The sequence below is a fragment of the Muscardinus avellanarius genome (assembly GCF_963383645.1).
Source record: "Muscardinus avellanarius genome assembly, chromosome: 4".
NCBI lineage: Eukaryota > Metazoa > Chordata > Mammalia > Rodentia > Gliridae > Muscardinus > Muscardinus avellanarius.
Window position 1 is genome coordinate 137086744 of NC_137789.1, and position 10143 is coordinate 137096886.

Genomic DNA, 10143 nt, shown 5'->3' on the forward strand with positions numbered 1-10143 from the left:
GGGGAAAGGGCTTGTGTGTATGATCGCTAGTGATTTAGAAGACTTGTAAGGAGGAAAGGAGCTGAGGAAATATTTAACACCATTGTCCAACAGAAGCAGATCACTGCTATTCCATTCCATCCTGAAATGTACAAAACACAAGCTTACTCCCCATCTGCAGGGCCTTGCTTCAAAACCATGTATCAGATAAGTAGCAAGGAGAGGGAAATAAAATCATGCAAGAATTTTGCTAGCATGATTCCTTGCTTTTCGTGTGTGTGATACTGAGGATGGAAATCAGGAACATTCTACCTCCAAGTTACACCCCCAGCTTTTTTTATTTTTTATTTTGAAATGGGGCCTTGCTAGGTTGCCGAGAGTCTTGCTAAGTTGTTGAGGCTGGCTTTGAACCTGCAATCCTCCTATCTCAGCCTCTCAAGTGCTGAGGTTACAAGCGTGCACCACTATGTTTGGCTCCTGATTTCCTTCTAACTGACAGAATAGCCTCAGTTGGAGAATAGGATGAACTACTATTCTGTATGTCTTTTGTAAGTTTTCTCAAAAATTGCATTGTGCTGATGAAATTTTGAGCTTTGTCTCCTGAGTGTTCAGTGTTCTTGGCGTACCAGTGAAGTTTTACACACACACACACACACACCACACTGCAACACAGACCAGCTGATTCCTAGCATTTATCTGCCTGATGAGGGTAATAATCATTGCCTGTCTTTCTTTCTTTCTTTCTTTCTTTCTTTCTTTCTTTCTTTCTTTCTTTCTTTCTTTCTTTCTTTCTTTCTTTCTTTCTTTCTTGTGCTACTGGGGATGCAACCCAGGGGCATTCTACCTCCGAGCTATACCACCAGCCCTATTTTCTCTTCTCTATTTTGAAACAGGGTCTCACTGAGTTGCAGAGGGCCTGACTAAGTAGCTGAGGCTGTCCGCGAACCACGATCCTCCTGTCTCGGCCTCCCAAATGCTGGGATTACAGTGTGCGCCACCACACCCGACAATCATTGCCTTTATACTTGGGGTAAAGTAAGTGCCAACCTACTGATACAGCACTAAGCTTTTAAAAAATAGGACATTGTACAATCATGTTCTTTTAGCAAAAAGGGCAGATAAAACAGAAGTCTAATTAGAGCATTAATTTTCAAATTCCCGTTAATGTTCATTTCATGTGAGTATTCTGAGACATAAATTGTATTTTGTGCAAAGAATTTTTGAATTTTTTGTTCCTTAAGACAACTGAATAGTTGGGTGTGGTGGCACACACTTGTAATCCCAGTACTTGGGAGGCTGAGACACGAGGATCACTGTTTGCAGCCAGCCTCAGCTACTTAGTGAGGCCTTCTGCAGCTTAGTGAGACCTTGTTTCAAAGTGATAAAAAAATAGGGCTGGGGGCATAGCTTGGAGGTAGAATGTCACTGGGTTCCATCCCCAGTACCTCAAAAAGAAACATGAATATTTCAAATGAAATAAAAAATACTGTCTTGTGTTCTTATAGTGAGTATAGATTAGAAAAGCCAGTCTGTCCACATCCATCTCTGGATGGCAGTAAATGGCTCTCACTGGGACCTTTGGTTACTTTAACCCTTTTTCTCAGAAAATTGATGTTTTTGCTTGGAATGAAATGGGATGCCCTACGGAAGAGGGTCAGAAGAAGGTGGCACCGAGCATGTGCAGACAGCTCAGTGTGTTATCTGGACTCTCAGAACATCTTCATTCATTGTTTAGACACAGGGTCTTTGTTCCTAGAAATTTAACTATTGAGACAGGTTTTCTTTCAACATGAAAGTCCAATTCTTTAACTCACAATAGCAGAGTCAGAACCATTTTCACAGCAATGAAGAGGCAAGAGTTCAGAAGCGGATGAGCATTCAGAAGGTGAAGATCCCCCTCTAATGTAAATCTTTGAGATAGTCAGCAGCAGAAAGTAGAGATGCAGTCTCTTGCAAGCCCTTAGAACAACAGCCTGCCTTTCTCACCATGGTCTTGGTGAGAAGCACACCCTAGCTTGGGCATGCTCTGCATGAGTAGATTCCTATTCTTTTCCAGCTCGAGACCAATAACATCTGTCACACACAGCTGTAGAAGGCGATGGGCAGCCAGGCCTCTTACCCCAGCCCCTGTCTCGCCTTAGGCTCTCCTGTGCACATGCCGTACCTCCCTGTTTTTTAGAGGAAAGCATCCCAGTGCTGGGGTGAAGGGAAAATCCATGAGTTTTCCCAAAGTACACAATAAAGAGGTAGCAGACATTTGGCAGAACCTTGGCAAACATAAATTGGATACCTAGTTGGTGGGGGCGAGATGATTTCAGAATAATTCTTACCTTAATATTCAGTGGAATTATACTCCCCAAAAGTGATAATTTTCTTGAAAAAATTTTTTTTGAAAATAGCTTTTAAAAGCAATTTTCGACTGTGTGCCCGGGAGTTTTTCTGTCTCTACTCGCAAGTGTTCCTTGAAACCCATTACGCCTTTCGTCTGAGCCTATCTGCATGTTGCAGGAGAGTTCTCCTCTTAGGCAGGGGGTGACATTTCACTTAAGCCCGTCACTGGATCCCGACTCTTCAGCCCTCAGCTGAATGGTTTTACCTACATATGAACCGGAGCTGGTGGAGTCGTGCAGGGGAACTGTTGAACCCCACCACAGTTTTGCGACTGCAGTGCCACCGAGGGAAAGGAGAGTGGATTAAAAAGGTTGTTCAGAAAAGGAGCCTGTCTTACATTTTTTAATCTTTTTTGCTCATGTTGCTTTATTTGCTGCATTAGGTTTTGTCTTCAGAACTGAATATGTATGAATCACAGAGCCAAGAATATAAGTACGAAATCGAGAAACTTGGCAACGAACTGACAAATCTGAAGAAGAAATACCTGGCTCAGAAACGCAAAGAGCTCCTTCAGAGGTAAGGGCCGGCCACCATGCTCTGATTATGCTGGGCCTGTGATCTGGCTCACGGCAACATTTTGGGGAATGCTCACCAAGTTGTATGTGTGACTGGGATAAACTCAGTCACAGGGTGGGCAAGTGGCACGCCCCAGGTCACTAGCTGGGTTTAGATGACAGCAACATTGGTGTGTCATTGGATTTTGAGGCCCCTCCCTAGGACCCCGAGAGGGATCCACTAGTATCCACAGCTGTAACGTGGGGCAGAGGGAACATGGTGCGACCCCCTCCTACTCTCCTCATGCTTTGGAGATGACTATGCCATGACCGTGCTTGCAAGTGAGGGTCAAAGTCAGCCTCATATGGGCTGAAGCATATTCGCCATTAAAATCATATGCACAGCTGGGTGTAGTGACACGCACTTGTAATCCCAGGACTCAGGAGGCCGAGACAGGAGGTTCGAGGAAAACCTCAGCAATCTAGCGAGACTCTATTTCAAAATAGAAAATTGAAAATAGTGGCAGTAGGCTGGGCATGGTGGCGAACGCTTGTAATCCCCGTGCTTGGAGGGCAGAGACAGGAGGATCGCACAGGTTCGAAGCCAGCCACGCTGGTTTAAGAGACCCTATTTCCACATAAAAAAGTATAAAAATAGGTCTGGGAGTGTAGCCTGTGGGAGTGTAGCTGGAGGTAGAAGGGCTTCCAGGAACCCCAGTACCACAAAAAAAAAAAAAAAAAGAAAGAAAAGAAAATAGTGGCAGTAGACTAACTCTGGGTTCAATTCTCCCTTCCCCCCAAACATACACACACACACACAACACAAACCCCAAGACATCTGTACTTTTGCCAAGGGAGCAGGCTTGGTAAAGCTGTTCTTTCCAATAATGTATCTGTAATTGTGAGCAGTTCCTACATGTTAGAGAAACTGTTTTGGAATGATCTTCTATGTCTGGTGATTGACTTCAGTATCCTTGCTGGCAGGGGTGGGGGGTGATGGTCTGGAAGTGAGTGGCTCTTTTAGGAGACGACAGTAAGGTTAACTTTTTTTTTTGTGGTACTGGGGTTCCTGGAAGCCCTTCTATGTCTGGGCTACACTCCCAGATCTGTTTTTATATTTTTATTTGGAAACAGGGTCTCATAAGCCAGCGAGGCTGGCTCCAAACCAGCGCAATCCTCCTGTCTCCGCCTCCCAAGCGCGGGGATTACAATATGCGGCACCACCCCTGGCTAGTGAGGTTAACATTTTGGATTTCAGAAGCCTGAAGGGCAGACAAGCAAACCTTTTATTTGTTATTCTCATTTGCTTGATCCAGGGTGAGATGTGGAGATGGGAATGTATCAGAAGGACCAGAGCTTGTTTTGACTGCCTGGCATTGCCAGCATCCTCCAGTTAATTCTGCAGTGACTCACATTATAGGTTTAAAGTCATATTTGGTGTTTCATCCACATGGACGTTTCGGGGACATGGTGAAATATGGTTTGAGTGCATCTGCCTGTGGTCCGTTAGTGGCTAACTGCATATTAAGTAACCGGATACAAATTCATTTGCCAGTAAAATCTGCCCCTTCTTGTAAATCAGAATATTCCCCCATTCCACATTTAGATGCCAGCTTCTTGGTGGAGAAAAATACTGCTATAATTCAGATTAGTCTATCTTAATGTGTGGGCTAGCAACTATCTGATTCAGAATCTCTAGTAAGTTTTTTTTGAAAAATTTTTATATACTTTTATCAGTGCATGGTAGTCTCACATCACAGTGTGGGACGCAAATGTACACACTTGGTGAGCCTCCTCTTCTTCCTGGATCCCCTCCCACGCCCTCCCCTAGCCCATATATGATATTGAGATTGACACCGATCATTTAACATATGAGATTTTTTAAACATGAGGGATCCTAGGTACCATTTCCGAATACTTGGATTCAGCCAGCTCTTGATGGGCCTCAGTAATCTGCAACTTAAAAGCTCCTCAGTGATGTTCACACTCACACAAGTTTGAGAACCACTGAGATGGACGATACGAATTCCACCAAGAGTAGAGTGGAAACATGGCGGGTTTCTCTCAGGACACAGAGGTTGTGCTTAGGAAACGTCAGCATGGCCAGGAAACGTCCCACGTGAGGTGTCTACCTCAGTTCCTTTTAAGATTTGTATTTGTAAGCTGGGCGAGGTTGTGCATGCTTGTAATCCCAGTAGTTGGGAGGCTGAGACAGTAGGAGCACAGGTTCTAAGCCAGCCTCAGCTACTTAGTGAGGCCCTCTGCAACTTAGTGAGACCCTGTTTCAAAATAAAGAATAAAAAATAGGTCTGGGGGTGTAGTTCCATCTCTAGTGCTGCAAAAAAAAAAAAAAGAAAAAGATTTGTATTTGCATACCTTGATCAGTAAAAGCTTACAGCTTTTTCCATATACATACATATAAAATATAGAATAAAATTTTAAAATAAAATTTTTGTTTTAGAATAATTGTTTTAGATTTACCTCTAATATATTAAAATTTATAAATTTCATGCAGATACAATTGCCATTTTATAACTATTAGTAAGACATTATTTTTAATTTTTTTATGTTTGTGGTATTGGGGGTTGAACCAGAGGCATTCTACCTCTGAGCTATGCCCCTAGCTATATCTTATTTTTTATTTTGAAACAGAGTCTCACTAAGTTGCTGATAGACTCGATAAATTGCTGAGACTGGCCTCAGACCTGGGAGTCTCCTGTTTCAGTCTCCTAAATACTGGGATAACAGGTATGCACCACCACACCCAGATAAAATTTTAATTGTTTAAAAATAAAAGTGCAAGTAGAATATCTGATACCTTCTTCCTACTGACATGGAGATCTCATCTTTGAGGGTTCACAAATTCCATTTGGAGACCAGTGGCCTGGTTTGTACAAGCCCAAACAGCTAGCTTGGCTAACCAGTCAGTTATCCTTCTAGAGCTGGTTGACTTCTCTGCCTTGGTTCTGGGGTTTGATCTAGTCTTTTTGACTACCCTGCTGTTTGCTGGACTCAGAAAGCCTGATGATAGACCCCTCTGGTGGCTTGGTCTTTCTCAACGGCTCATCCATTGTAACAGTGGCCCCAGCCATGTAGTATTTGTGGCTATTTAAATAAATTACTTGATTTTTTAAAAATATTTTTGATACTAGGATTTGAACCCAGAAGCTCTCTACCTTTGAGCTAAGCCTCTAGCTCTTTTTATTTTGAAACAGGGTCTCACAAAGTTGCTGAGGCTAGCCTTGAACCTGCAATCCTCCTATCTCCGCCTCCCAAGAACTGGAATTATATAGATGTGTGCCATCATGCCTAACCATATAGCTAAATAAAATTAAAAACTCTGTTCCTCAGTTCCTGTACCAACATTTCAAGTGTCCAATAGCCATATATGCCTAGGGGCTTAATACAGAGCATTTCCATGATTGCTAAGAGATCTGTTGGCTGGAACTGCCCTGGAGTGCCTTCCCTGCCCTCCTTTTTGTCCTTAAATGCCCAGTAGGGGTAGCCATACCGCCCTGGTTAGGATTTCACTGGTAGTCCCATCTTGTTGGGCGATCTATAAACTGGTAGACAGAGACAGGTTCATAGCAATACAGCAAAAAAGATGGAGATGCTGAAGAGAAATCTGCAGTAGCAAGAGCAAAAGTGCTGAGATGGTTCAGACTGGAAGGAAGAAGGCTGCAGGGAGTCATTAGAATGGTCTATAAATACATTAAAAAGATAATGCAAAGGAGACAGTATTCCCATTAGTCAGCTTAGACCAAGCCAGAAGCATTAAACCTAAGTTCCTTCAGAAGGGGAAATTTAGGTTATTTAAGGCAAAAGAGTGCAGGGGAAGTGGGGAGAGTGCTGCCTGTCTAACACCAATCAGGAACCAGACAAGTTGCCAGAGTACACGAAGGGAGCCTCTTTGCTGGATCCACGCAGGTGAAAGAAAGCTTTGTCCTAGTTATGGAGGATGGGTTTCACCATAATGAAATCCATTCTGCTAAGAGTCAGCTGAGTTGATTAACCAATCTTATACAGGTTATTTCCAAATGGAATAAGTTAGAATACTCCCTGTGTGTGCTCTCCTCACACATGCCCTTTATAAAATGACATGAGTTGTCGTTTTTACCGTTTATCTTTCTTTTTGTTTTTCTCAAGCACTGGTCCTCACCTGTCCCTGATGCCTGCACCTTGGACCTCCAGGCTGGTCTAGAGTGTTCACTACCAGAGTCCTCTCAAAAAGGAAAAGTTTATCCCTTCAGGATAACAGTTCTCTGATCTAACTGATTTGGTCTTAGCTTAATTTGCTTTATTTTTGTTTGAAAGGGAATCCATTAGTGTTTTTCTATAAAGTCCTAAATGATGAGATGATGAGATAGATAACTGGTATAAATCTGAGTTACCTCTGCAGGAAACCTGAGTGTGTGTGTGTGTGTGTGTGTGTGTGTGTGTGTGTGTATTTAAGGAAACTCCACATAGAGAATGCATTGTAGATTTGGGAGTAGAATTCCTTTTATCTTTTGCCAAAAAAAAAATACTATCTTGTTTATGTTCCCCAACTTTTCTCAGATCTTAAACTATTTCTAGTAATAACTGTTGCTTGTCTAGAGCTACAGGAAAATTTGTATCTTATAAATATCCAAGTTTGATGAAGATACCTTGCAGTATGATAAAAGTTTCCACTAGAACTTTGGAATGTGCCAGTTGATAAATGATGAATTAGTCAGTATAGCTGAGCCATGTGTGAGATGCTTCTAACTGATCTCGGGCACTAAACAAATGTTTTTTTAAAACAGGAAGATGATTACAAGTCAGAAGATGCCAGATTCACAGGGTTTGAGATATAATGAAGTCCTCTGTTCATATTTAGATCAGCACTAGGAGAGCATATTTCACATTTAATTGTCTTTCCATGATTCTGTTATTAGTGAACACCTAATTAAATTTGCACAACCACCTCCTCTAAAACTAGAGGCTTTAACCAAAGTTGTTTTCAGTGACCAACCCATTCTAGTAACTTATAGAACATCAAACTTAGAAGAAGGAAAAGATCTTAAGGGAGCTAACTGTCACCTTTTCCTTACAGAAACAAGGACAGAATACCCACAGAAAACACGTTCTCAATGGCCAAACCAAGTGGTCCTCGTTTTACTGGGGGTGGATTTCCCCTCAACAAGATATCCAAGGTGAAGTCTTAACTTGAAGCTGCTAGCCGGGTCCTGCTGAACAGCTCATGAAATTTGCTCTGGAACATTTTGGAAGAATCTCTTAGATCACAGATATCTAGGAAAATCAGGTGCCCAGATTTCAGAATGGAAAGTAGTATAGAACTATCATGATCCTGTATATGTAAGAGTGACAACATTTTTCTGGACCATGGGGATATTAACACATTGTTATTCTATGTATTTAGTTAGTCCAACCTATATTACAAGAAGCAGATCTTTTGTTGCAGGCATGTCAATTGATTTGAAATGCACCAAATTTGATGCTCCACCTGGATGAAGCCTTGTATCTTAATTTCTCTAATAGTAGATATTTGTGCATTTGAAGGTTTTATATTTTAAAATTATTTTTTGCAATGCAATGTATCCTCTCCCATCTAATTAATAAGCATCTCTTTTAATTATTACTCATTAACCAGTCATTTCGTGTCATGAGAAAGAAGGACCAACTCTCAAGTACTTAAAAAATGTTTCGAGAATGATTTCTATGTGGAATTTCTTTTCAGGCCCGGGGCTGCAAAATACATCCCAAAGAGACATGCCAATAAATACTTCATCATAAAAAATAAAAAAGAACCTTTGTGGAGATTTTGATCTTTGCTTTGGTAGAGTACATAATTAAAGTTTAAAATTACTGTGAGAGATGTTTTACACAAGGATTTTATTCAGAGGAAGCAAGACTGTAAAATGAGGGGCCTGGGCTGGTACCCTTAAAAAGACATCCTTTCTAAACCTCATGCTTGAAAATGGAGTTGCTTAGCACAGAGATTCATTCAGCTTTCAGGCTACCAGCTGGCATTTTGATCTATTGTACTTTCTTTGTATTGAAGCCACCATTCTTGGGCTTCACAGTTTCTTCATTAAGAGTATCCATGAGAACATGAGAACACTCTGGCCACCTCTTACACAATAACTCTTTTTTAATTTTTGTAAATAGCTCAGGATGAGCAAGAACAATGTCTGCGGCTCATCAGAACATTCCATTTGCACAAGGGACCAAGATTCTCATGGCCAAGAGCAAGAGTGTTAATGACCCAAGATGTTTGCTCAGACTACACGGGGACGTGGGACTTGGTTGGATCTTCTGGATGCTCTGTGGCCCCTTTGGCCCACCAAGGCCAGTGTTCCTTCTCAGATGGGATTCTCCAGATGCAGACTAATGATGGTGATGGCCATGAAAGTAGTTTATTATGAAGCGATCCAGGGAAAAGCAGTAAGAGAGCGGGGAAGTGAGACAGGGAAGGGAAAGAGGCCAAGCAAGGGCATGGTAGCAAGTCAAGTTCCATGATGGGACACTTTGGCTCTACCTTGCAGGGGAGCTCTGGAGGCAGTGTGATCACATCTCAGAGCTCCCTTCATCAGGCTGAGGGAGTTGGGTATTTCTATCCCCATGCTGTCAGTCATGGACCAAGGATTGTTCTGGAGGAACCCTCTGGCAGGTTAGTGGCAGCCCATGGGCAGAGAATGCAGTGCTGACTGCTGGAAACGAAAGTGATTAAGGGTCAGGGGGAAATGGACCAGACAATGTCAGCCGCTGGTGCTTTCCCCTAATGGGCCTAATGAGAGAACTCTGCAGATAGAAATTGACCATGTGACGTTATGGCAGGGTGTGATCATCAGGTCTTTGGGTACCATGCAAGGATATGAAGGGTGGAAATGTTCCCTAGAGACTACCGAGAGCGCTTTAAACCTAAAGAATCACAGTGGGGCCATTTCCATTTCTGAAAATCTGTGATGATATCTTCTCTCAGAGCCAGTTTCTGTTTAGACAAAAGAAACAATGGGGATTTTCCTGTTCATACAGAGCATTCTGAAGTACAGTCATAGCCAGCCTCATTCTGTGTTCTTGGGTGGTGCCATAAAGGGTTCATTTCTCTAGGGGAACGGAGCCTGCAATTCCTGATTCCTGTCAGTACAGTGAACACTGTGGAGACAGCAGCTGGATTCAGAGCCTGGCCTATCGTAATGATGGGTTGTTACAAGACTGAATGAGTTGATGCATGCAAGCACAGAAAATCTCAGGGTCAGTAATTGTTCAAGAAACATCTGCCATTGTTATTATTACA

General features: G+C 42.3%; 1 protein-coding gene across 1 annotated transcript in view; it reads left to right on the forward strand.

Moving 5' to 3' along the window:
- Positions 1-8050, forward strand: part of CFAP58 (cilia and flagella associated protein 58) — a gene marked incomplete at both ends in the record, with an annotated part of 106647 nt that extends 98597 nt beyond the window's left edge. Inside the window, 2 exons of the mRNA XM_080694861.1 lie at positions 2753-2886; positions 7939-8050. Of these exons, the coding sequence (XP_080550987.1) occupies positions 2753-2886; positions 7939-8050 (246 nt within the window). The remainder of the gene's footprint in view (positions 1-2752; positions 2887-7938) is intronic.
- Positions 8051-10143: the final 2093 nt, after the last annotated feature.